Consider the following 27,956-nt stretch of genomic DNA (forward strand, 5'->3'; position numbering starts at 1 on the left):
AGGTATTCAAGATCATGAGGGGTCTGGTTAGAGTAGATATGAAGAAAATCTTTCTGTAAATGGAAGGAACCATCACCAGAATACACAAGACAGAAGAACCGAAACTGATAGTACAAGTAAATAACTTTCATAAAAACAAAAAACTGCGGATGCTGGAAATCCAAAACAAAAACAGAATTACCTGGAAAAACTCAGCAGGTCTGGCAGCATCGGCGGAGAAGAAAAGAGTTGACGTTTCGAGTCCTCATGACCATTCAACTCTTTTCTTTTCCGCCGATGCTGCCAGACCTGCTAAGTTTTTCCAGATAATTAAATAACTATTTCACCTGGTAAGAGTGGCATCTGTACAGTGGAAAGGGAGGAGGAGATAAAAGGGCAGATGTTGTATCTCATGGTCTTGTAGAGGAAGGGGAGAGTGCATTGAGGGTGATTGAGGAGTGGACCAGGATGTTGCAGAAGGAACAGTCCCTTTGGAAAGATGTGTTTGGTGGCAGTATCGGAAATGGCAGAGGAGTGTCTGTTGAAAGTGGAGGCTGGTGAAGTAAAAGATAAGGAAAAAGGAACCTTCCAGTAGTTTCCATGATGTCAACCAGAATTGTGATATGACAAAGTTGCAAGGAATAATATTTCGGCCTCAGATAATGGCCAGGGAATGGGATAGAATAGGTGGCTGGGAACAGAGTTTGTGCTAGGGGACCAATGCTTCTGTTATCCCAATACTTAACTGGAAGAAATAATAATTCACTTGGATCTAACTGGTAGTCTTACACCACAGGGGCAGTGGCCTAGTGGCAGTACAGAGATAATGAATAAGCAAAGGGAAATTTTGACCATAAAGCCATTCCCTGTAATCTGGTACAAAGATACGTAAACAGCACACCATCCATCTGCCCAAGGCAGTCCTGGTCAGCCCAGCCTTTCTTGCCCCACCAAGGAGAACTACTCATAGCAGAGATTTTAAACACTGGATTTTATATTTTAAAGAAGTGCTTTAATCTTCACAAAGTAAACAAGTGCAACATGCGTGACAGCCACTGAACAATCTCCCCAGTCCAAGAGAGAAAGAAATCAAGATTCACAATACATACAGCAATGAGTCTCAGCCATCAATCATAGGGCTGGAGGGTTAGAGCAGGCTTCAACAACACAAGCTGTGACAAGCAGAAAGTCTATTTTATTCAGGACATCAACATCCTTGGAAACATTAAAGCTATTTAGGGAGAAGCCACCTTGAGGGTGTAGCCTCACAACTGATCTGATTGAGGTCTACACACAGGCAGTATGATGGGCTGCTGCATTCAGTTGTGTAATAAATCATAATAAACATAGGTTAATTTGAAGTGATTGTTGCACCAAGGAGAACCAAGCTGCCAGGAATACACACTTTTCAGTAAGAGATAGAATAAATTTTCTTTCGCCTCCCACCCCAAAACCTAGCAGCAATTATACCAACAACCCAACAAAGAGGGCAGCAAAAGATCAGCTTCCTTTTGCTGTTGGGTCCCCAGCGACGGCTCCATTATCTCATTTTGAAGAGAGAATCCATCATCAGGCAGCCGCTGTTCAGAGTTGACTCATTTCTTTATTGACTGTTATAAATACTTATTCAATTATATACACACTAAAAATAAACATCTGATAGGAATGAACACAAGTTTCGGCTCCTTCCTTCACAGCAGCCAACAGACACACAAATCCCAGAACATTATCAGAGTTTGCTCTCTTCTCCACGCCAGTGTTCATTACTCATCCACAGGCACGACCTACCCATACAATTTTATTCAATAAATTTTATTTCAAGTTATAGGCATCAAGTGCAAAAGCATTGACCAAGGCCAAGCAGATTAGTGATCTCACATCAGAAGCTGCTGGAAAACCAATCATGTCAAATTCGCACAGGTCATCCTCTTATATATCACTCAAATCCACTCTACCACCCTCTCACCCTCAGCACCCACACTCCCCTCACAAAGGAACCCATGTTTACAGCAAGGTGGGATGGAAATGAGGTTTCAGCAGGCTCCCAGCTGTTAATAAGTGATGTGTCAACAGTACCATGATGGTGTCTCAACCTGTGTTCATTTGCTACCTCAGAATTCAACAGCAGAACAATACAGAAACAGCTTTCAATCAGTGAAGCTGGAAAGGGCTTGGAGAGAGAGAGGCATGTCCACATGGGTGGGCTAACACTATCAGTCTGAGCACAATGCCTCAAAGCACAGCACTGTAATCAATCAAGACTCAAGGCCCCATCAGTAAAGAGTGAGCTCCTGACACCCCTCTCCATTCTAAAAACTAAATTTCCACTAAAGGCATTTGGCACAGCACCCGCCCCCCCCAAACACCACCCTGCACAATATCCCACTTTCAGGTGTTAATCAACAGGTCAGGCAGTATGTGTGGAAAGAAACAGTTAACATTTCAGGTCTGGTGACTTTTCCTCAGCTATTTCCAGACTTACTGAGTATTTCCAGCATTTTCTGTTTTATTTCAGATTTCCAGCATCTGCAGTGTTTTGCTTATCTGTTGGAATTTTAATCTGTTTCCTTACCCAATGGGTTATGCAATGACTCACTTGTAACATAACAGGTACATTTCAGGGTTAAAACAAACAGATAAAGAATTCCACCAGTGATTAATTTGCATGACAAAGTCAGAGGTCTAACCTGTGGTGAACTTTGAAAGTTTTACGTTACACCCTCACTTTCTGAATCTCAGCATCTTAACGTAACTATTTAGTTGCAGTTAAATGTCCAAACCCACCCAGGCTGATATTAGGAGGACCCAGGGCATATCTTGGGACTTGCCTGCACTCAAAGTGTTTATTTCAACACTCAGATCATACTGACACACTCTATCGTGGGACTGAAGAGAACTATTTAAGGAGTGACATGTTAAAGGCAATGATACATAGATTGCACATTCCCACAGTAACCGTGGGTCAAGGAGAGAAATCCCAAGGAGGTCCTAGGCCCTAGGTGAGTCTCCTATTTGCAGGGTGGGATTCAGCCACATGTCAGCTGTGGTCAAAGATAACAGCCTCTTGATTCAATCAGCATAGCTGAGCACCTGTATTTATAAAGAAAGCACATGGGGCTACAATTGAGCTGAGCAGTCCTGGTCAGGGAGATATAAATTAACCAGGGCTCCTGCTTCATTGCTCAATGAATCCCTGCTAGTTAGGGCTGGGCTCAGCCACAACATCGCTTTCCAATACTGTGTAGGCTGAACATAAGTAATGGCCCTTGGGGCAGGGAGGCACCCAAAAGGCAAATGAACTAAAAATGATACCCCACACATGCAGAGCAATGTGGAAGACTGAAATCGGGGACAGGGTGGGAGGAGGGGCTGTCAGCAAGAGGAGGAGTATGTCACCAGAGAAGATATACTGTCCCATATAGCACAAATTCACCAGAATGTTAAGAGTTCCAAGGCTTATAATCTTGAAGAATTATATAAAGTAGGCTTGTATTCCCTGGAATGTAGGTTAAAGGCTGATTTAAAGGATTTTGAAAGGAAGTAATAGGAGTGAGAGAAACCTTTCCTGCTAGTAGGGGAATACAGGACAAGGACTCATACCCTTAATACCAGAGTCAGGCCATTCAGGAGAGAAATTAGGAACACTTCTTCACACAGTGAAGAACTCTTTCACAAATAGTAGATGCTGGTTCAATTAATAATGTAAAATCTGACACCAAGAGTTTTGCTATTAAGGGTTTAAAGGATATGGAGTCAAGGCAGATGTTTGGAGGTGAGGTACAGATCAGCCATGATCTCTCAATGGTAGAGTGGGCTCCTCTTCTTGACCTGCTGGCCAGTAGGTTAAGAACAAACCAGTATTTAAACGGTGCCTCTCACAACCTCAAGAGCTCCCAATAAAACACTTTTACAGTGTGTCGCTGTAATGTTGTAATTATCTTTCCCTGATGTCAATATCTAGGTCATATTGGCTTAATTTTTCTTCTCTGAAGAGTCATACGGACTCGAAACGTTACCAGTCTCTCTCCCCACTGATGCCACCAGACCTGCTGAGTCTTTCCAGCATTTTCTGTTTTTACTTCAGATTTCCAACATCCGCAGTATTTACTTTTGGCTTAATTTTTGTTGTTTTAGGACTGAGTGAAATGCATTGAAGGGGATAAATGGCACCCTCCACTGGGAGTGTGTGTAAATACAACACTCCGTGTAGCTTGTGTTTAGCAATTCTGACAAACAACAATTAACATGTCCTGGGTCACAGAGCACGCAACCAGCCTAGCAACTTACACAAACTGTGGGCACATGTGGCTTTACAGCTGAACAGGAGATTATGTCCTGGTCACAAACTAGTCAGAGCACCAATGGCGTTTCAAACAAGCTACTTATCCACCCCTTAAAGTTGTGTGACCACAAGCACCATACAGAGGACAGGACTATTTAGAGAGAATTCACCCACACGGGTGAAATCAGGTCATGCAGAGAATTCAGGCTAAAACCAACAACAACTGCTGTACAGACTGCAGCAGCTCAGACAAATTCCCAGGTGAAGTTATGTCACTTTAGATTTGAAAATTAACAAGCTGTGATCCCTCTACAGGCTCCCAAATACCTAGCCAGGGGTCCCTGGGGGGCAGGGGAGACAGTTCCACTACAGGCTCCCAAACATCCAGCCACTGGGAAGGCAGGGATAATGAACAGCCAGCCAGGCAACAGTGCCCTTCAGCAGAGGTTATGGAGCCACTCTCAGGGAAATGAGTTATACTAATCAAGTCAGGTACAAGGAAGGGCACAACAGAAACCCAGCAATGTGCTCAGGGAGGGAACAGGCTGTTTTGCATGAGTTCTACTTTCCAGCCCCAATCACACAATATGAAATACTTCGAAAAACAACACAGCCCCAGGGTCAATATCTGTTCACTGGTGTCAGAGACATACACAGTGCTGACTCTGAGTGTATACTGGAAACATCGCTGTACAAGGACACAGGTCCCTGTGAACTCGCTTCCAGGAGATGCCTGTGGGGAGGGAGAAGAGAAGAAGTTTGGTCATCCACACCAGTGAGTCCACCCTGTGACCAAGGAGCTGAACAATACTGACTCTCGCTCCTCTCTGTGCTGCCAGTGTCAATGCGGACGTGTGCTGGACTCGGAGGTATGTCGAATGCGGGGTACTGTGTGTCCATTCACACAGCCATTGCGTTTGGTCAGACCACCTGTCAGGATATCCTGAATATGCTGCACAATCAAGTTTATGGCAACTGCAAGAGAGAGCAGAAAATCAAACTCCACTGACATCTCAAATAAACCCAAGCAGACACCAATAGCTGCAAGCAGGCTGACCCCCACCCCAACCCTCCAGATAACCTCTTCTCTCACCCTGCTGTCCTGAGCCCCGACCCTCCAGATACCACTCACCCCTCCCTCCTGACTCTCGACCCTCCAGATTCCCCATCCTCACCCTTCCCTCCTGACATGACTCTCGATATACCCCACTCACTCTCACCCTACCCTCCCATCTCCCAAATATCTCTAACATCTCCTTCCCCACACAGACTTGCACGTCCCCCCTCACTCTCATACTGACAGGTCCACACTGATCACTCACCCTGGCCCAGTCCTGTGATTCTGTGTGTGGGCGGGGGAGGGTGTGGTCTTTGTACTCACCCAGGTTTTCCACCCCTCTGGGGATGATGACATCTGCATATTTCTTGGTCTGTGAATGAGAGCACAAATAATTATACAGCCCCTTCTATTACAGTGCAACCAACCATACCAGTCTTGACAGCTTCATACCAACAATCCTTAACCAGACTGCAACAACTCACTGCACACTTCCTGATCCTGCCCAAGCACCAATTCGGTGAAATCTTCAACCTACCTCAATGAAGTACCATCTTTCAAACACAGAATTCAATCCACCCATCTCAACACGAGTTCAGTCATGCGTGTACGAGAGGAGCCTGACCTGCCCCAGTCACCCAGCCCATTATCTCTCACCCCATTATCTCAGTCATTGCTCACCGGAAGGCAGAACTCCTCAAAGGCTGGTTTTACGAAGGTGGTGTACTGTGTCAGAATCTGCTCCAGGTCCCTCCCTCTTTCATTGATGTCTCTCAATACTGGAGATGGGAAACACAAAGTTAAAACTGTAAAAACCCAGAAACAATGCGTTCACCACATGAGCAGGCAGGGGAATAAGGCTGCTCCAAAACTACGTAACCACGGGTTGAGTCCCCTCACATGGCCGAGAGAACCTGCAGCCCAGAGGCCCAAGGGCAGAGCAGGCAGCCGGTGATGAAAATGGCAGAACTTTTGAGGGACGGTGCAGGAAATGGAAAAGCAAAGGGAGAGCAGTGGAGCAGAAACAAGCAACTCCTGTTTTCTCACCATCCAATCCCAGACCTCCCTTAATCCTGGGCCACCCAACCACTCCCCACAACCGACATCACTGCCCCCAGAAGTGCCTCTCACCTCTTCTGGATAACCGGGTATCTGCATCTGTGTCCACAAAAAGTTTCATCTGAAACAAATCCCTGATCTCCTGGGAATAGAAAACCAGAATTCCCTCGAAGAGTACGACATCAGCTGGATAAACCTGCACCATCTCAGACTTCCTGTGTACAAAAAGCTTCAGTCAGAATCACTCCAAAACTATATAAACAAGGATGCTCAGTCCCTCCAACCTGCTCCCTCATTTAAATCAGACCAATCGCCATCCATCTTAGATTTAAAATGATTACCAGCCCTCTTTGGCAACCCTAGTGTTTGTTAAACTAAAGCACAAACAGTGATACAGATTGAAACCAGCAGTAACTAACTTCACTCCCTCTCCCCACTGGTTATTTGTTTGAGTGGATTCCACAGGCAAAGCCTGTCCTAGCACCCCAAGGAGCCAATCGATTTGTGCAGGACATTCTACTGTGGGAGCATCACAGCTGCCTTCACCAATGTTTAGACACAACATCTTTTCCTGCAATAGCAGTATTCAGATACAGGGGCACTGACCAATCCCACAGGCCAAACCAGCAGCCAAAGGAGCCATGCTCAATTGCCCCTACACAGGAAATGAGAAGCTAGCACCCCCTGCTACCCACCCCTCCCGCCAAATATCTCTGAACAGTTGACCATTAGCAGCTGGACACCCGACACTTAAGACCATCTCACCTGTCTGCACTCCTAAACAACTAGTTTTGACTCCAATTCCTAGAATCTTTGCTTTTCTTTTCATCAGCTATTTTGATCAGAATCAGTGGTCTGAGTGACAATTCTGATACACACCGTGCATGTTTAACAAAATCATAGACAGGAATCGATACTGTCTTGCCATTGATGATGTCCTTCAAAGTGCGAAGAATCAGCTCGTTGTCAAACGCATCTGTATACAAGAGAAAAGGGGAAAATCAGCAAAGAGAGCACGAGAGTCACCACAATACACAAGACAGGGAACTGGCTGCTACAAGCACACAGGCCGTTATCAGGAGAGGCTAGCACCACCACATTGCACAGAACCTGTCCCAGGCAACTTCAACCCTTTACATTTCAAAAACACAGAACAAAGGAGAATGTCAGGCTCTCATTAATGCCAAGAATCTCTAATAAACTCCTAAAGCCATTTAAACTTCACCCCAAGCTCCTCCTCTTTCCCTCCCTCCACCCACCCCCTCCTCACTCTCCCACACATCTCATTGCCGCCCCCCCCACCCACCCCCCCAACCACACACACGCAATGCATGTAGGTACCTGGATGATCGAAGTTGTACTGTCCTTTACTAGCCTTGGCTTTTTGTTCTGTGCTCAACACCTTGTAGAAACTGTCCTGGCTCAGGATCACCACCTGTCTCTTCTGCTGGTCCACTTTATTCTGTCCCAGCAGCTCAACGATTTTCTGACACACTGAGGACTGTGGCAAAAACAGATGATTAAAAGGTGTCTTCAATATTCAATACCCCAGAATTCACCTATTTGCCAGGGTTTCAAAAGCAAAGTCTGGTACAGAAGACATCACAATGCCACTCAAGCCACAACAGGACCAAGCTCCACAACAGTGGCATGAAATGAAGGTATGCCAGCAAATTATTTGTTGTGTTTCAGAGCTGTCTGGTTTCAAAGCGATGGGGAATGGTGTCCTGACCATCCCACCCCTCCACCAACTGGAAATCACATTTGATAAGCAAGTTTTGTCCGAACGTAGCAAAATACAGTGGACTGCTCTAAAACGAGGGATGGGAGAGGGTGTCCCAAGACTCAGAAGGAGCAGAGGCACCTCAAGCTGAGCCCAAAGGTTGACACCAGATGCCCCTGTTCCAGTTGCAGACCGACCCAATCTGTGCTTCTTGTACCTGGAACACAAGAGCTGTATTTCCGAGTTTGCTGATGACATTGATTAAGGTTTCACTGTAAAGAGTGTAGACTGAAGCAGAAAGGTACAAAGAGACATTGTTAGATTAAATGAGTTCATCCCATGAAAATTTTAAAAAAGGGGCAGAACTGTGGCAGATGGAGTTCAATGAATGAGGCGATCCACATTGGAACAGGGTATTTTCTAAACGATGAGAAGCTAGGAACTGTGAAGGATCAGAGAAATTTGGGAATCTAGGTAAAGAAATAACTAAAAGCTACTGACAAATACAAAATATAATTTAAAAGGCTATGGAATGATAGGCTTTACCTCAAATGTATTGGGATCCAAAGGAGTGACAGCTATATGTGCAGCAAGGACACAGCAAGACTTTGAACTCATCTTACTGTCAATTAGTATGGACTAAAGCAAAGCGTTTGAGGGTTCCAAATGGATTAATGTCATTTTGAGTATGGCATTCAAGACCGCGCACAGCAAATCACAAAGGATAACTCATGAATTCGGAAACACACGCAGTTGAGCTCAACTTTAATGACATCATGTAAGCCCAAATAGATGCCACTGGGTCCCCGCTAGGTCCAGCTTTCGCAAACAAAATGTATCTTCAATGGAATGGCATCTAACCTACTCCTCACATATTTCCAATATGTGGATGATACGTTCGCTATATTTAAATTCGCAGCTGCATATATTAATTCCCTTACTTTTTTTTATTTGTTCATTGGGTGTGGGTGTTGCTGGCAAGACCAGCCTTTATTGCCCATCCCTAATTGCCCTTGTTCAGAGCACATTTTCAAGAGTCAACCACATTACTGTGGGTCTAGAGTCACATGTAGACCAGGCCAGATGAGGACACTGAGGATTGCTGAAGAAAGAGACATGTCAAAACTTTTTGTCTTGCTCTCATCGGGACACTTGACAAGAATAGCAATAGGGGAAAACAATTTAAACTGTATGAGAATAGAGCGCTGACTGGTTGGCAAGTGGACTCTGGTAAAGGTGTTGCCATGAAGAATGCACCAGTTGATGGTGACTGAGTTAACTGCCAGCATTGTTTGAAATTTAAACCAGGCAGCTTGACCCTGATTGGTCAAGGCATTGTCCTGAGGAATGAGTCAGCGAATGGCTGTCACTAATTTTGTTTAGCTGAAATGGATGCAATGTGTATACATGTTCTTTCTGCCTGTGAAGAACAGGGCCCTGTGTGTTAATATACGTAGCTTCCAGTACATGCAAATGTGCCAAACGTGAGCCTGACTGACCATTGTAAATTGGTTGTCAGCGTAATTCTTAGCACACTGAGGATTATTTAGCAAATGTAATATGTCTTAATAGGCTCCCTCCTGTGCTCAAATTCACCTTTGAAATGGAGCGGTCAAATTAACTCCTCTTCCTTGAGGCACTACAGTTGAGAAATCTGCCAAGCGGTTCTCTACCACGGTCTACTGCAAGCCTACCTTCACTAGCTAATATACACGTTGCGATTCTTACAGTTCCCATACTCTATAAGATTGGTCTTATCAGCAACCTCGTAAACAGGGCCCGAGCCATTTGCTCGCCGTGCAAGCTTGATGCTGAAATAGGGCACATGAAAGCCATCCTGCAGGATAATGGCTACCCTTATCAGATCATTTCATACTGTATATTACGCAAACTCATGAACAGTCCAAAGGTCATCACTTTCAGCCCTGAAAAGTGCCCAGTCTACCTCAGATTACCCTAGAAAGGCAAGGTATCTCAAAAATTTGAACAACAGGTGAAACTAGCTGTTTCACGCTGCTACTATACAGTAGCAACACAAGTGATGTTTGCTATGAACAGGATGCTGCTGTCAAGCCAAAAAGACGTTCTATCACACAAATAAGTAATGTGGTATATGAATTTCAGTGCCAGTGTGATGCTAGGTATGCAGCCGTATTTTTTTTTAAAAAACATTTGTCTGTGGGATGTGGGCGATGCTGGCAAAGCCAGTATTTATTGCCCATCCCTAATTGCCCTTGTTCAGAGTGTATTTTTAATAGTCAACTATATTGCTGTGGGTCTGGAGTCACATGTAGCCCAGACCAGGTAAGGATAGCAGGTTTCCTTCCCTAAAGGACATTAGTGAACCAGGTGGAATTTTCATGACAATTGACATTGGTTTCATGGTCATCATTAGACTTTTATGTCCCAAAGACTGGCGGATTGTATCAAACTGTCCCAGCCACTGTTCGCAACAAGCAGGGGTCAGACCGTAACCAACCTTGCCTGCAAAACTCAAAACTGTGTCCAACATAAGATGTGATTCTGTGATTGGACGACATTTGCTAAATGATCCTCATTATGCTAAGAATTACGCTGACAACCAATTTAAGATGGTCAGTCAGGCTCACGTTTGGCACATTTGCGTGTACTGGAAGCTATGTATATTAATACACAGGGCCCTGTTCTTCACAGACAGAAAGAACATGTACACACATTGCAACTGTTTCAACTAAACAAAATAAAAGTGAAAGCCATTCACTGACTCATTCCTCAGGGCAATGCCTTGACCAATCATGGTCAAGCTGCCTGGTTTAAATTTCAAACAATTCTGGCAGTTAACTGTCAGTCACCTTCAACTGGTACATTATAAGAACATAAGAACTAGGAGGAGTAGGCAATTCAGCACCTTGAGCATGCCCTGCCATTCAATATGATCATGGCTGACCTCATCTCAGCCTCAACTCTAATTTCCCGACATCTCCCCATAGCCTTTCAACCCGTTTCTAATTAAAAATCTGTCCATCTCCTCAAATTTATCCAGCGTCCCAGCAACCACCGCACTGAGGGGTGAATTCCACAGTTTCACGACCCTTTGAGAAAAGTAATTCCCCCTCACCTCTGATTTCAATCCACCACCCCTTAGCCTAAAGCTATGGCCTCATTCTAGAATGCCCCACAAGGGGAAACATCCGCTCGTCTACTCTGTCTAACCCCTTTAGCATCTTACATACCTCAATTAGATCTCCTCTCATTCTTCTAAACCCTAGTGAGTATAGGCCTAAACTGCTCAATCTCTCCTCATAAGACAAGCCCCGCATCTCTGGAATCAATTTAGTAAACCTCCTCTGAACCACCTCCAATTCAACTACATCCTTCCTCAAGTAAGGGGACCAAAAATGTGCACAGTACTCCAGGTGCGGTCTCACCAATGCCTTGTGCAGTTGCAACAACCCTTCCCTATTTTTATGCACTATTCCTTTAGCAATAAATGCCAAAATTCCATTTGCCTTCCTTATTACCTGCTGTACCTACATACTAGCTTTCAGCGATTCATGCATGAGGACACCCAGATCCCTCTGCACTGAAGCATTCTGAAGTTTCTCTCCATTTAAATGATAAGTCCCCTTTTTATTCATCCGACCAAAATGGAAAACCTCACTCTTATCCACGTTAAGCTTCATCTACCAGACTTTGGCCAACTTGCCTAACCTGTCCACATCCAGTTGTAAGTTTCTTATTTCTTCATTGCAACTTACTTTCCCACTTATTTTAGTGTCACCTGCAAATTTAGCTAAAGTATCTTCTATCCCTGAATCCAAGTCATTAATATAGATTGTAAATAGTTGGGGCCCCAAGGACCCAACCCTGTGGCACCCCACACTATCTCTCCCCAGGCCCTGTCTGTGTCTCTCTCCTCCACCCCCCTCCATGCCCTGTCTCTCCCTCTCTCTGCCTGCCACCCTCTCACCTCTCACCCCCCCCACCTCCCCATGCCCTCTCTCCTCTCTGTCCCCCCACCTCCCCAGGCCCTGTCTCTATCACCACCAGCCCCAGGCCCCCTCTCTCTCTTGCCAGCAACGCCCCCCCTCAAAAGGCCCTGTCTCTCTCTCTCTCTCGTTCCCTCCCCCCTCCCTCTCTCACACACCCACCCCCCCCCGAGGCCCTGTCTCTCTCTCTCTCTCTCACCGCACCCCCCATTCACCATGGCAACATCTTTACCAGAGTCCACTTGCCGACAAATCAGCACCTTCTTCACATACAGTATAAATTGTTTTCGCCTTATGTTGGTATTCTTGCGAAGCGTCCTGATAAATGCAAGACAAAAAGCTTCGACATGTCTCTTCTTTCAGCAATACTCAAGATAAATTAGACTTGGAGGGGTTGCAGTGCAGATTCACCTGAATGCTTCTGGGACTAGAAGGTTAAATTATGATCGAACTCTCTCCCTAAAAGAAACAAAATGCTGGAAATATTCAGCAGGTAAGGCAGCACCTGCAGAGAGGGAAATAGAAGTTGAAACTCCAGGTCAGTAACACTTGTCACAACTGAAACACTTGCCCTGCCTCTATGAAAAGAGAGAGAGAGAGAGAGAGAGAGAGCCAAGGCAGATAAACGGGGGCTGGGTGTAAGAGAACAGGACGGGCTAGAGGGCCCGATGGCTTTTTCCTGCTCCTGTACTGCAGCCCCATGTAGCACTTGCCGCCGCCACCACCCACGTTGTCCTTTTTGTTCCTGACATCTCTGTCAATCTCTCCTTAGGCCCCAGCTCCACCCCCTTACAAAGTATAAATTCCATCACATTTCAACTTCTCTTTAGCTCTGAGCAAGGGCTATATGGACTGGAAACATTAATTGTCTCTCTCTCTCCCTCCACAGATACTGTCAGGCCTGCTGAGATTTTCCAGCACTTGCTGCATCTATTTCAGGTTTCCAGCTTCCGCCATATCTTACTGGGATCCCAGCCCAGCCTGTTTAACTAGGACATCGAGCCTGAGAAAAACAAATTACCTCCCTGAACCCAGGCTCGGCTCAACTACACCCAGGAACACACAGCGCTCCCTGAGAAACCCTCCCCTGCAACTCAGGCCCAATGCCATGCAACCCAACCCGAACTGATAAAGAACGGCACCGCGCCGGCGCCGGCGCAGGCGCAGGCCCCACCAACGCACCCGGCACCGCGCCGGCGCAGGCGCAGGCCCCACCGCGCTCCCGGCGCAGGCGCAGGCGCAGGCCCCACCGCGCTCCCGGCGCAGGCGCAGGCGCAGGCCCCACCGCGCTCCCGGCGACTGGCACCGCGCCTGCGCACTCCCAATCCCCCAGCAAACATCCCCACGCCGCCGCACCAAGCATCCGCGACCAACACTGCGACTGCGCGCCTTTTGCCACGCGAGTCACTATCAAACTCTGAACGAATGGTTGCCGCCGGCGTTCTACCCAGCGACAAACGCGTACTAAAGTCGCCATAATCGGCACCATGCCCTACTTTCCCACTGGCGGTTCCACCGCTGACAGCGATCACGAAGGGCCGTTGGTGTACCTTCCGCTCTAAAAAAGCATCACCCGCCATCATCGCCGACATTACTGGCAGGGGTGGCGCATGCGCACGCTTATATAAGCGTGGCCACGGGGGGGGCATATTCCCAGACGCGCTGTGATTGGTTACGTCTTCCCGCTGACGTCAATGCGGCACCGTTTGGTATTTCCATTGGTCAATGGGAGCGTCAATCAGGCTGGAATCCCGCCCCGTGCCCCATTACGGTGCTCGTACAGGGTCCACTCAGGCTGACCCAGAGCCTCAGTTCACAATGTGACTTACAAAAACGAAACCACCTGGATAAGCTCAGCAGCTCTGGCGGCCTCTGCGGACGGGAGCACAGTTAACGTTTCCAGTCTGAATGACCCTTCAACACAGCTGTTCTGAGCAGAGCTTCACTTGCATTTCCCCCAACTTAGTCTACTGCATTCGTTGCTCCCAATGTGGTCGCCTCTACATTGGAGAGGCCAAACGTAAACTGGGCGACCGCTTTGCAGAACACCTGCGGTCTGTCCGCAAGAATGACCCAAACCTCCCTGTCGCTTGCCATTTTAACACTCCACCCTGCTCTCTTGCCCACATGTCTGTCCTTGGCTTGCTGCATTGTTCCAGTGAAGCCCAACGCAAACTGGAGGAACAACACCTCATCTTCCGACTAGGGACTTTACAGCCTTCCGGACTGAATGTTGAATTCAACAACTTTAGATCATGAACTCTCTCCTCCATCCCCACCCGCTTTCTAGCTCCCCCCATTTTGGTCCGATAATTTATATAGATTTTTCTTTTCCCACCTATTTCCATTATTTTTAAATGTATTTCCATCCATTGTTTTATCTCTACCTTTTAGCCTTTTTTGATTCCTTCACCCCCATCCCCACTAGGTCTATCTGTACCTTGCTTGTCCTGCTTTCTACCCTTAATTATCACATTCCATTAGATATTATCACCACCTTCAACACCTCTTTGTCCTTTTGTCTCTGACATCTTTTGGTTATCGCCACCTATTATGGGCCCTCTATCCAGTTCTACTTGTCCCACCACCCTCCCCCACTTAAACTAGCTTATATTTCACCTCTCTTCTATTTTTACTTAGTTCTGTTGAAGGGTCATTCAGACTTGAAACGTTAACTGCGCTCCTCTCCGCAGATGCTACTAGACCTGCTGAGTTTTTCCAGGTATTTTTGTTTTTGTTTTGGATTTCCAACATCCGCAGTTTTTAGTTTTTATTTGAGATAAAACAATGGATGGAAATACATTTAAAAATAATGGAAATAGGTGGGAAAAGAAAAATCTATATAAATTATCGGACCAAAATGGGGGGAGCTAGAAAGCGGGTGGGGATGGAGGAGAGAGTTCATGATCTAAAATTGTTGAATTCAATATTAAGTCCGGAAGGCTGTAAAGTGCCTAGTTGGAAGATGAGGTGCTGTTCCTCCAGTTTGCGTTGAGCTTCACTGGAACAATGCAGCAGGCCAAGGACGGACATGTGGGCATGAGAGCAGGGTGGAGTGTTGAAATGGCAAGCGATAGGGAGGTCTGGGTCATGCTTGCGGACAGACCGAAGGTGTTCTGCAAAGCGGTCACCCAGTCTGCGTTTGGTCTCTCCAATGTAGAGGAAACTGCATTGGGAACAACGAATGCAGTAGACTAAATTGAGGGAAGTGCAAGTGAAATGCTGCTTCACTTGAAAGGAGTGTTCGGGTCCTTGGATGGTGAGGAGAGGGGAAGTAAAGGGGCAGGTGTTGCACCTTCTTCGGTTGCATGGGAAGGTGCCGTGGGAGGGGGTTGAGGTGTAGGGGATGATGGAAGAGTGGACCAGGTTGTCCTGGAGGGAACGATCCCTGCGGAATGCTGCCGGGGGGGTTGAAGGGAAGATGTATTTGGTGGTGTCATCATGCTGGAGTAGGCGGAAATGGCAGAGGATGATCCTTTGAATGTGGAGGCTGGTTGGGTGATAAGTGAGGACACGGGGGACCCTATCATGTTTCTGGAGGGAGAAGAAGGTGTGAGGGCCGATGCGCGGGAGATGGGCCGGCCACGGTTGAGGGCCCTGTCAACCACCGTGTGTGGAAAACCTCGGTTAAGGAAGAAGGAAGACATGTCAGAGGAACTGTTTTTGAAAGTGGCATCATCAGAACAGATGAGACGGAGGCGAAGGAACTGAGAGAATGGGATGGAGTCCTTACAGGAAGCAGGGTGTGAGGAGCTGTAGTCGAGGTAGCTGTTGGAGTCGGTAGGTTTGTAATGGATATTGGTGGACAGTCTATCACCAGAGATTGAGACAGAAAGGTCAAGGAAGGGAAGCGAAGTGTCAGAGATGGACCACGTGAAAATGATGGAGGGGTGGAAATTGGAAGCAAAATTAATAAATTTTTCCAGATCCAGACAAGGGCATGAAGCAGCACCGAAGCATCATCGATGTACCAGAGAAAGAGTTGTGGGAGGGGGCCGGAGTAGGACTGGAGCAAGGAATGTACCCCATAAAGAGACAGGCATAACTGGGGCCCATGCGGGTACCCATAGCCACACCTTTTATTTGGAGGAAGTGAGAGGAGTTGAAGGAGAAATTGTTCAGCGTGAGAACAAGTTCAGCCAGACGGAGGAGAGTAGTGGTGAATGGGGATTGTTCGGGCCTCTGTTCGAGGAAGAAGCTAAGGGCCCTCAGACCATCCCGGTGGGGGATGGAGGTGTAGAGGGATTGGACGTTCATGGTGAAGAGGAGGTGGTTGGGGCCAGGAACTGGAAATTGTTGATATGATGTAGGGTGTCAGAGGAATACGGATGTAGGTGGGATGGGACTGGACAAAGGGAGAGAGAATGGAGTCAAGATAGCAAGAAATGAGTTCTGTGGGGCAGGAACAGGTTGACACAATCGGTCTGCCGGGACAGTCCTGTTTGTGGATTTTGGGGAGGAGATAGAAGCGGGCTGTCCGAGGTTGGGAGACTATGAGGTTGAAAGCTGTGGAAGGAAGATCTCCAGAGGAGATGAGGTCAGTAACAGTCCTGGGAACAATGGCTTGATGTTCAGTGGTGCAGTGATGGTCCAGGGGGAGTTAGGAGGAAGTGTCTGCGAATTGACGCTCAGCCTCCGCGTGGTAGAGGTCAGTGCGCCAGACAACAACAGCACCACCCTTGTCAGCGGGTTTGATGACAATGTTGGGGTTGGACCTAAGAGAACGGAGTGCAGTAAGTTCAGAGAGAGAGAGATTAGAACGGGTGAGAGGAGCAGAGAAATTGAGACGACTAATGTCGCGCTGACAGTTCTCAATGAAAAGATCAAGAGAAGGTCAGAATCCAGAGGGAGGGGTCCAGGTGGAGGGAGAATATTGGAGGTGGGTAAAAGGATCCGTTGAACGGATCTCACCTTAGACTAGACGTTGGTTGCTCCCAATGCGGTTTCCTCTACATTGCAGACCAAACGCAGACTGGTGACACCTTTGGTCTGTCCACAAGCCTGACCCAGACCTGTACTCAGAGTCTGAAACTTGTGGCTCCAACATTTCATTTAGGCTCAAAGTACACCTGTGGTGTCGGAGGATCAGGAGGTGAGGGGGTGCCCTCCCACCTTCTCAAACCCCTCCCCCTTCCTCTCTCAAACCCCGCCCCCTCCCCTTCTCAAACCCCGCCCCTCCTCCCCATCCTCACTCAAACCCCGCCCCTCCTCCCCATCCCCTCTCAAACCCCGCCCCCTCCCCTTCTCAAACCCCGCCCCTCCTCCCCATCCTCACTCAAACCCCGCCCCTCCTCCCCATCCCCTCTCAAACCCCGCCCCCCTCCTCCCCTTCCCCTCTCAAACCCCGCCCCTCACCTCAAACCCCGCCCCTCCTCCCCTCCCCCTCTCAAACCCCGCCCCCTCCTCCCCTCCCCCTCTCAAACACCGCCCCCTCACCTTCTCAAACCCCGCCCCCTCCCCTTCTCAAACCCCGCCCCTCCTCCCCATCCTCACTCAAACCCCGCCCCTCCTCCCCATCCCCTCTCAAACCCCGCCCCTCCTCCCCATCCCCACTCAAACCCCGCCCCTCACCTCAAACCCCGCCCCTCCTCCCCTCCCCCTCTCAAACCCCGCCCCCTCCTCCCCTCCCCCTCTCAAACACCGCCCCCTCACCTTCTCAAACCCCGCCCCCTCCCCTTCTCAAACCCCGCCCCTCCTCCCCATCCCCACTCAAACCCCGCCCCTCCTCCCCATCCCCTCTCAAACCCCGCCCCCTCCTCCCCTTCCCCCTCTCAAATCCCGCCCCCACACCTTCTCAAACCCCGCCCCCTCCTCCCCTCCCCCTCTCAAACCCCGCCCCTCCTCCCCATCCCCTCTCAATCCCCGCCCCCTCCTGCCCTCCCCCTCTCAAACCCCGCCCCCTCCTCCCCCTCCCCCTCTAAAACCCCGCCCCCTCCCCCTCCCCCTCCCCCTCCTCCTCCTCCCCTCTCCCTTCTCAAACCCCGCCCCCTGCCCCGCTCTCAAACCCCGCCCCCTCCCCCTCCCCCTCTAAAACCCCCCTCCCCCTCCCCCTCTAAAACCCCTCCCCCTCCCCTCCTCCTCCTCCCCTCCCCCTCTCAAACCCCACCCCCCGCGCGCTGAGCCGGTTGCCGGGGTTACGGTTCTTTCCGTTTCCGGCCATGGCCGCCCCGCTCCGGACTCTGAGCCGCACCGACTGCCCCGTCACCCGGGCCCGGCTCTGCCGCCTCCAGCTGCCCCATGGCACCGTGGACACCCCGGTCTTTATGCCGGTCGGGACCCAGGGGACGCTGAAGGGAATCGCGGTCCCGCAACTGGAGGCGCTCGGCTGCCAAATCTGCCTGGGAAACACCTACCACCTGGGGATGAGGCCGGTGAGGCACCCGGCCGGGGGGGGGCGGGGTCCGCGGGGGGGGGGGGGGGGGGGGGCGGGGTGCGCGGGGGGGGGGGGGGGGGGGGGCGGGGTGCGCGGGGGGGGGGGGGGGGGGGCGGGGGGGGGCGGTCGCGGGGGGGAGCGAGGGAGAGTGGGGGGGATGGAGGGGGGAGTGGGGGGGATGGATGGGGGAGTGGGGGGGATGGATGGGGGGAGGGGGAGTGGGGGGATGGATGGGGGAGTGGGGGGGATGGATGGGGGTAGGGGGAGTGGGGGGGATGGATGGGGGAGTGGGGGGGATGGATGGGGGAGTGGGGGGGATGGATGGGGGTAGGGGGAGTGGGGGGGATGGATGGGGGAGTGGGGGGGATGGATGGGGGGAGGGGGAGTGGGGGGATGGATGGGGGGAGGGGGAGTGGGGGGATGGATGGGGGTAGGGGGAGTGGGGGGGATGGATGGGGGAGTGGGGGGGATGGATGGGGGAGTGGGGGGGATGGATGGGGGAGTGGGGGGGATGGATGGGGGGAGGGGGAGTGGGGGGGATGGATGGGGGGAGGGGGAGTGGGGGGATGGATGGGGGAGTGGGGGGGATGGATGGGGGGAGGGGGAGTGGGGGGGATGGATGGGGGAGTGGGGGGGATGGATGGGGGAGTGGGGGGGATGGATGGGGGAGTGGGGGGGATGGATGGGGGTAGGGGGAGTGGGGGGGATGGATGGGGGAGTGGGGGGGATGGATGGGGGTAGGGGGAGTGGGGGGGATGGATGGGGGAGTGGGGGGGATGGATGGGGGAGTGGGGGGGATGGATGGGGGAGTGGGGGGGATGGATGGGGGAGTGGGGGGGATGGATGGGGGTAGGGGGAGTGGGGGGGATGGATGGGGGAGTGGGGGGGATGGATGGGGGAGTGGGGGGGATGGATGGGGGAGTGGGGGGGATGGATGGGGGTAGGGGGAGTGGGGGGGATGGATGGGGGTAGGGGGAGTGGGGGGGATGGATGGGGGAGTGGGGGGGATGGATGGGGGAGTGGGGGGGATGGATGGGGGAGTGGGGGGGATGGATGGGGGAGTGGGGGGGATGGATGGGGGTAGGGGGAGTGGGGGGGATGGATGGGGGAGTGGGGGGGATGGATGGGGGAGTGGGGGGGATGGATGGGGGAGTGGGGGGGATGGATGGGGGGAGGGGGAGTTGGGGGGGGGATGGGGGAGTGGGGGGGATGGATGGGGGGAGGGGGAGTGGGGGGATGAAAGGGGGAGGGGGAGTTGGGGGATGGATGGGGGGAGGGGGAGTTGGGGGGGATGGATGGGGGGGATGGGGGAGTGGGGGGGATGGATGGGGGTGGGGGAGTGGGGGGGATGGATGGGGGAGGGGGGTGGAAGGGGGGAGGGGAGATTTGCGGGATGGTTGGGGGGAGTGGGGGAGTTGGGGGATGGATGGGGGGAGTGGGGGTGAAAGGGGGGATGGATGGGGGAGGGGGGTGGATGGGGGGAGGGGAGATTTGCGGGATGGATGGGGGGAGTGGGGGGGATGGGGGAGTTGGGGGATGGATGGGGGGAGTGGGGGGTGAAAGGGGGGAGTGGGGGAATTGGGATGGATGGGGAGTGGATTGGCGGGGGGGGGGAGTGTTGAGGGAGGAAGTGGGTATGGGGAGGAATGGAAATGGGGTGTGGGAATAGGGAGGAGATGGTGGATATGGGCATGGAGAGGAAGAGGGATGTGGAGGGCACAGGGCAGTATCTGGGACCTTGTCTCTCCTCTCAGTACCACATGGAGCAGTGAGCAGTGTACAACACCAACAGCTGTCTTCCCCTTTCACTTTAGGGGCCGGAACTTATCAGAAAGGCAAATGGGCTGCACGGTTTCATGAACTGGAAGAGAGCACTGCTAACGGTGAGTGTTTACAAACATTTAACAACAAGAATAATTTGTGTTTTAGAGAATCCATCCTTAGATACGTCCCCAACATTCACTTTTTATCATTTCACCAAAGGAACTGCTGGATACACAGAGCACAGTCCATCCAGTTTCTCTTCTACCATCCTGCATGTTACAATGGTGGAGTTATTGTCTAATCACAGTGATCAGTCTCCATCAGAGTCCACAACAGACCCAGACATGAGCTGAGGAAAACCCCCAGTGCTGGAGAGAGATTTGGAAACCACAGGTCTAAGCACAGTCCATTCACCAGACATCATGTCTGAAAAACCTGATACATTAGCAAGATATCCCCCAGGAAGTAAGACTGAATTGAATCAGTACCAACAGCTCCTCCTGTTTCTTCTGCAGCCTAGATTGTCCACTCACTGAAATATTGTCTCCACAGATTTGTTTTAAATTTGCTCCCTTCCAGCACAAGCCATGTCACCTGTTTCACCTGTCCTGGACCAAGTGGAACAGCTTGTCATTTTTGACATCATCGAGTCCCTTTAAATTCCTAAAAACAACAATCATACCTTTCAACTTTCTCTTTTCCAGTATGAACACGTATTTACATAATCGCTCTGCATAATCCAATCCCTCCATCCCTTGAATCATTCTGTCTGCTTTTCTCTATATCCTTTCAATAGCTGTGATATTTTTTGTACTTGGGTAATCTGGACAGCACACAATATTCTATTGTGTGTTTGCACCAATGATTTATGAAGCATTAGGATTCCTCACTATTACAGCTCAATATTGATGTTTTAATGCATCCCAGTATTTGATTTGTGTTACTCACTGCCTCTGCGCATTGTTGCTGTGGCTTCATTTAATTCTCATTTAGGCATGTCTAGCTGATCTAATGCATGCATATTGCAGGATATCCAATGACTTTGCCGACGTTCACATGCAACCCAAATATCTGGTAGCGTTGGTCTAGAGGCCAATCCAGACATACATATCTGTAAGCCTGACAAAGGGACTGGAATAGTCACCTGACAATCCTGACTCTTGATAAAACGCATGTCACACTGCACAGGTTCAAATTCATATCCATTGGACTGGCCACTAAGCATGACTGCACAGCCCTGCTCAAAGGCAAGTTTCAAAAGCATTTGTTGGACTTGTGTAAGAGTTAATGATATTTGTTAGGAGTCTATGATAGGATTGGTCTTCCTGGTTCACTGTGTCCACCTATGTATGGGCTGCCCAAGACACACAAAAGTGATGTCCCTTCGTACCCTCTCATATCCATGACTGGTTCTGCACAACATGAGCTGGCCAAATAGTTGACCGAGTTGCTACAACAAGTTCTGAGCAGGTTTTGTACATGCATGAGGAAGGATTCCTTCTGCTTTGTGGAGACCATACAGGACTTGCATATCAATAGCAATGCTGTGTCCATGGGCTTGTTCGACATTGCTAGCCTATTCACTTATGTACCGCTCAAGGAAGCTGTAGACATTTGCACCATGTCACTATATCATGGCGATCTAGACACACTGCCATTGTCTAAATCTGTAATCATTGAAATTATGAACTCAGCAACTTGCGCAGTGGAGTTCGGTTTTAACGACACCATGTATGCCTAAATAGATGGTGTTGCTATGGGATCCCCTCCAGGCCCAGCTCTCGCGACCATCTTCGTTAGTTTCTGCGAGAAATGCATCTTTGATGGAATGACCCCTAAACTCCTATCCCCTGCATGTTACCGATATGTAGATGATATAGAACCATAGAAAAGTTACAGCACAGAAGGAGACCATTTGGCCCATCTTGTCCATGCTAGCCCGAGGACACTCAGGTACCCTTTCTATCCCACCTTCCTGCACCTGGCCCATAGCCCTGCAGCTTACAGCACTTAAGGTGTAGATCCAGGTACTTTTTAAAAGAGTTTAGAGTTTCTGCCTCTGCCACCAACTTGAGCAGCGAATTCCAGACACCCACTACCCTCTGTGTAAAAAAGTTCTTCCTCATGTCCCCCCTACATCTTGTGAGGATAGCCACTTATCTTGAATCTATGTCCCCTGGTTCTAGAATTCTCCAACAAGGGAAAAAATTTTAACCTGTCCACTCCATCTATTCCCCTCATAATTTTGTACATCTCAATCAAGTCACCTCTCAGCCTCCTATGTTTGAAGGAAAATAACTCCAACCTATCCAATCTCTCCTCGTCGCCACACTTTTCTAACCCTGGCAACATTCTTGTAAACCTCCTCTGCACTCTCTCCAGAGCTATTATGTCCTTCCTGTAATGTGGTGACCAGAACTGCACACAATACTCCCTTTCCTTGACGTGCTAGTTGAGAAATCTGCCAGTGGGTTCTCTACGACTGTCTACCGCAAGCCCACCTTCACTCGTCAAGATAGGAGTTGGGATTCCTTCAGTTCCACATGTTCTAAGGTAGGCCTTATTGGCAATCTCATATACAAGGCCCAAGCCATTTGCTCACCATGCAAGCTTGATGCTGAAACAGAATGCATCAAAGCTCCCTGTATATCGTACAAACTCATGAATGGGGCTAAGGTCGTCACTTCCAGTCCTCAAAAATGCCCAGTCTACCTCAGAAGGCTAAGGTGTCTCAAAAATTTGGGCAACAGATTTCACGCTGCTACCATGCAGTAGTAACACGAGTGGTATTCTCCATTAACAGGATGCTGCCGCCAAGCCAAAAAGTCACGCAAATGAGTAATTTGGTATATGAATTTCAGTGCCAATGTGATGCTAGGGATGTAGGCCCAAAGACTGGCAGATCATATCAAACAGCATGCCTCTTCTGTTTGCAACAGACAAAGTACTGACCATACTCAACCAACCTGTGCTTGCAAAACTCAGAATACAGAATCACATCTAATGTTGGACACTGCAATTGGACAATATTTACTAAATAATCCTGAGCGTTCTAAGAATTACACCAACAACCAATTTAAGATTATCAGTTGGGCTTGCAATGTGGCTCACTTATGTGTGCGAGAAGCGACATATATTCACACACAGGGTCCTGTCCTTGTCAAACAGAAAGAGCATCTGTGCATTTTTTCAACTAAACAAAAGCTTGGGGAACAGCCATTCCCTGGTTCATTCCCCATGGCAATGCCTTCACCAATTGGAGTCGACCTGCCTGGTTTGAATTTAAACAAAAGCTTGGCAGTGAACTTGACCTCAGCTGTGAGGCTGGATCACTGAAAGTATTTAAAGAGGAGGTAGATAGATTTTTGAAATATCGGGGAGTTGAGAGCAATGGGAAGCTGGCACGAAAGAGGAGTTGAGGCCTGGGGCAGATCAGCTATGATCTTATTGAATGGTGGGGCAGGAAAATGGGTATGATTCACCATGTTAAAGGTGCTTCATAAACGCAAGTTGCTATGTCAAACCTGTTGTGCTACAGTCTCAGTTTCTTGAGTAATTCACTCAAGCCCCTTTAAGGAAGGAAATCTGTCGTCCTTACCTGGTCTGGCCTACATGTGACTCCAGACCCACAGCAATGTGGTTGACTCTTAACTGCCCTCTGAAATGGCCCAGCAAGCCACTCAGTTGTAATAAACCGCTACAAAGACACAAAAAAAAATGAAACAGGACGGATCACCCAGCATTGACCGGGGCACCAGAAACAACAATGGCAATCTCAGCTCTGTTGACCCTGCAAAGTCCTCCTTACATCTGGGGGCTAGTGCCAAAATTGGGAGAGCTGTCTCACAGACTAGTCAAGCAACAGCCTGACATGGTCAACCTCACGGAACCATACCTTACAGACAATGTCCCAGACTCCACCATCACCATCCCTGGGTATGTCCTGTCCCACTGGCAGGTTAGGCCCAGCAGAGGTGGCAGCACAGCGGTGTACAGTCGGGAGGGAGTTGTCCTGGGAGTTCTCAACATCGACTCCAGACCCCATGAAGTCTCATAGCATCAGGTCAAACGTGGGCAAGGAAACCTCCTGCTGATTACCACATACCGCCCTCCCTCAGCTGATGAATCAGTGCTCCTCCATGTTGAACATCACTTGGAGGAAGCACTGAGGGTGGCAAGGGCACAGAATGTACTCTGGATGGGGGACTTCAATGTCTGTCACCAAGAGTGGCTCGGTAGCACCACTACTGACCGAGCTGGCCGAGTCCTAAATGACATAGCTGCTAGACTGGGTCTGCGACAGGTGGTGAGGGAACAAAGAAGGAAAAACACAATTGATCCTCATCCTCACCAACCTGCCTGCCACGGATACGTTTGTCCATGACACTATCAATAGGAGTGACCACCGCACAGTCATTGTGGAGATGAAGTCCCACGTTCATATTGAGGAGACCCTCCATCGAGTTGTGTGGCACTACCACCGTGCTAAATGGGATAGATTTGGAACAGATCCAGCAACTCAAGACTGGGCATCCATGAGGTACTGTGGGCCATCAGCAGCAGCAGAATTGTACTCGAACACAATCTAATCTCATGGTCCAGCATATCCCCCACTCTACCATTACCATGGGGATCAACACTGGTTCAATGAAAAGTGCACGTGGGCATGCCGGGAGCAGCACCAGGCATACCTAAAAATGAGGTGTCCACCTAGTGAAGCTATAACACAGGACTACTTGCCAAAAAGCATAAGCAGCAAGTGATAGACAAGGCTAAACAATACCACAACCAACAGATCAGATCTAAGCTCTGCAGTCCTGCCACATCCAGTCGTGAATGGTGGTGGACAATTAAACAACTCACTGGAGGAGGAGGCCCCACAAATATCCCCATCCTCAATGATGGAGGAGCCCCGCACAGCAGTTTGAAAGATAATGCTGAAGCATTCACAACAATCTTCAGCCAGAAGTGGATGATCCATCTCGATCTCCTCCAGAGGTTCTAGCATCACAGTTGCCAATTCAATTCACTCCATGTGATATCAAGAAACGGCTGAAGGCACTGGATACTGCAAAGGCCATTGGCCCTGACAACATTCCAGCAATAGTACTGAAGACTTGTGCTCCAGAACTTGCCATGACCCTAGCCAAGCTGCCCCATTACAGCTACAACACTGGCATCTACCCGGCTATGTGGAAATTGCCCAGGTATGTCCTGTACACAAAAAGCAAGACAAATCCAACCCAGCAAATTACCGCCCATCAGTCTACTCTCCATCAGTACAGTAATGGAAGGGGCCATCAACAGTGCTATCAAGCGGCACCTGCTTAGCAATAACCTGCTCACTGATGCCCAATTTGTGTTCTGCCAGGGCCACAGCTCCTGACCTCATTACAGTCTTGGTTCAAACATGGACAAAAGAGCTGAACTCCTGAGGTGTGGCGAGAATGACTGCCCTTGACATCAAGGCAGCATTTGACCGAGTGTGGCATCAAGGAGCCCTAGAAAAACTGGAGTCAATGGGAATCAGGGGAAAAACTCTGCTGGTTGGAGTCATACCTAGCACAAAGGAAGATGGTTATGGTTGTTGGAGGTCAATCACCTCAGCACCAGGACATCACTGCAGGAGTTCCTCAGGGTCGTGTCCTCGGCCCAACCATCTTCAGCTGCTTCATCAATGACCTTCCTTCCATCATAAGGTCAGAAGTGGGGATGTTCACTGATGATTGCACAATGTTCAGCACCATTCACAACGACTCAGATACTGAAGCAGTCCGTGTCCAAATGCGGCAAGACCTGGACAATATCCAGGCTTCGGCTGACAAGTGGCAAGTAACATTCGTGCCACACAAGTGTCAGGCAATGACCTTCTCCAACAAGAGGGAATCTAACCATCGCCCCTTGATGTTCAATGGCATTCCCATCACTGAATCCCCCATATCAACATCCTGAGGGTTACCATGGACTAGAAACTGAACTGGCTTCGCCATATAAATACTATGGCAACAAGAGCAGGTCAGAGGCTAGGAATCATGCAACAAGTAGCCCACGTCCTGACTCTCCAAAGCCTGTCCACCATCTACAAGCACAAGTCAGGAATCTGATGGAAATGTCCCCACTTGCCTGGATGAGTGTAGCACCTACAACACTGAAGAGGCTGGACACCATCCAGGACAAAGCAGCCTGCTTGATTGGCACCACATCCACAAACATTCACTCCCTCCACCACCAACACACAGTAGCAGCAGTGTGTACCATCTACAAGATGCACTGCAGGAATTCACTGAGGCTCCTTAGACAGCACCTTCTAACCCCACGACCACTACCACCTAGAAGGACAATGGCAGCAGATAGATGGGAGCACCACCATCATCCTGACTTGGAAATATATTGCCAATCCTTCACTGTCGCTGGGTCAAAATCCTGGAACTCCCTCCCTAACAGCACTGTGGGTGTACCTACACCACAGGGACTGTAGCAGTTTTAGAAGGCAGCTCATCACCACCTTCTCAAGGGCAATTAGGGATGGGCAATAAATGCTGGCCCAGCCAGCGAAGCCCACATCCCGTGAATGAATAATGAAAAGAAAGAAATTCCTTGCCCTTACATGACGAGAGAGAGAGAGAACGCAGCTGAAATAAAATTAGGAAAGCCTATAAATGCAGTACGTGGGTGCCAGCCTGACTTGGTATTGGGTGTCTGGATGTCTCTCTATTGCTTTACATCCCTTCTCCCTGCAGGACAGCGGTGGATTCCAGATGGTGTCTTTGGTGGAGTTGGCGGAAGTGACAGAAGAAGGAGTACGGTTCCGCTCACCTTATGATGGGAAGGAAATTCTCCTGTCACCCGAAAAATCCATAGAAATACAGAATGCTCTAGGTATTTGTTAGAGGCACCGTCTACACCATAGTCCTGTTATTAAAGTCGGGTGTAGCAGGGAGAAGGTTGACGTAGTGGTGGGCGGGGGTAAGGGGAGAAACTGGGGTACGGGTATAAGAGGAAGAACATGGCTGTTCGTGTAGGGGAGGAGATGGCGGTGGGAGAGAGTCGGGGCTGGACGAGGGCAGGTTGGGGCAAGGGGGTGAAGGTTAGGGTCGGGCAGCGGGGGTATGAACGTTGGGCTGTGAAGGTTGGGGTCGGGCGGGGTGAGGGGGTGAAGGTTGGGGTCGGGCGGGTTATGGGGTGTGTGGGTATGAGGGGGGTCGGGCATTATGAGGAGGTGAAGGTTGGGGTTGGGCAGGGAGGCTGGGATGGTAGGTCAGGGTAGGGGGAATGTGGGGAGTTGTTCGGGTAGGAGGGAATGGGGGAGTGGGTCAGGCGCAGGGGGGTAATGGGGGAGTGGGTTGGATACGGGGGGCGGATGGGGAGTTGGTCATGAATGGGCGGGCGAATTGGGGAGTGGGTCGGATACAGGGGGGGAATGGGGGAGTGGATCAGGTACAGGTGGGGGAGTGGGTCAGCCATGGGGTGGGTTAGGAATGGGGCAGTGGATTGGGTACGTAGAGAGAAATGGGGGAGTGGGCCGGATACTAGGGTGGGGGAATGGTGGAGTGGGTTGGGTATGGGGGTGGAAATGGGGGGGTGGGCCGGATACTAGGGTGGGGGAATGGTGGAGTGGGTTGGGTATGGGGGTGGAGGGGGGAATGGGGGAGTGGGTCGGGTTCGGGGGGGAAATGGGGGAGTGGGTATGGTATAGGGTGGGGTATTGGGACAGTGTGTTGGGTACAGGGGTAATGGGGGAGTGGGAAGAT

The 27,956-nt window shown here is 49.9% G+C and overlaps 2 protein-coding genes across 6 annotated transcripts in view; one reads left to right on the forward strand and one right to left on the reverse strand.

Annotated features, from left to right (window-relative positions):
* Positions 1 to 1,562: 1,562 nt before the first annotated feature.
* On the reverse strand, positions 1,563 to 13,676 carry LOC121271296 (uridine-cytidine kinase 2-like). The gene is made up of 7 exons (XM_041177183.1): positions 13,565 to 13,676; positions 7,719 to 7,878; positions 7,257 to 7,353; positions 6,450 to 6,592; positions 6,000 to 6,097; positions 5,643 to 5,691; positions 1,563 to 5,236 (listed from the first exon to the last, which is right to left on the reverse strand). The coding sequence occupies exons 1-7, from the start codon at positions 13,658 to 13,660 to the stop codon at positions 5,103 to 5,105; spliced, it is 777 nt and encodes a 258-aa protein (XP_041033117.1). The 5' UTR covers positions 13,661 to 13,676; the 3' UTR covers positions 1,563 to 5,102.
* Positions 13,677 to 18,203: 4,527 nt separating this feature from the next.
* qtrt1 (queuine tRNA-ribosyltransferase 1) overlaps positions 18,204 to 27,956 on the forward strand; it is an 86,064-nt gene continuing 76,311 nt past the window's right edge. For 4 of the 5 annotated variants that reach the window (XM_041177228.1, XM_041177225.1, XM_041177224.1 and 1 more), the window contains exons 1-3: positions 18,204 to 18,439; positions 20,256 to 20,324; positions 26,946 to 27,084. In XM_041177228.1, the coding sequence (XP_041033162.1) occupies positions 18,227 to 18,439; positions 20,256 to 20,324; positions 26,946 to 27,084 (421 nt within the window). In that variant the 5' untranslated portion in view covers positions 18,204 to 18,226. The remainder of the gene's footprint in view (positions 18,440 to 20,255; positions 20,325 to 26,945; positions 27,085 to 27,956) is intronic. The other variant, XM_041177223.1, reaches the window with a different exon arrangement.

The sequence above is a fragment of the Carcharodon carcharias genome, chromosome 30 (genome assembly GCF_017639515.1).
Source record: "Carcharodon carcharias isolate sCarCar2 chromosome 30, sCarCar2.pri, whole genome shotgun sequence".
Taxonomy (NCBI): Eukaryota; Metazoa; Chordata; class Chondrichthyes; order Lamniformes; family Lamnidae; genus Carcharodon; species Carcharodon carcharias.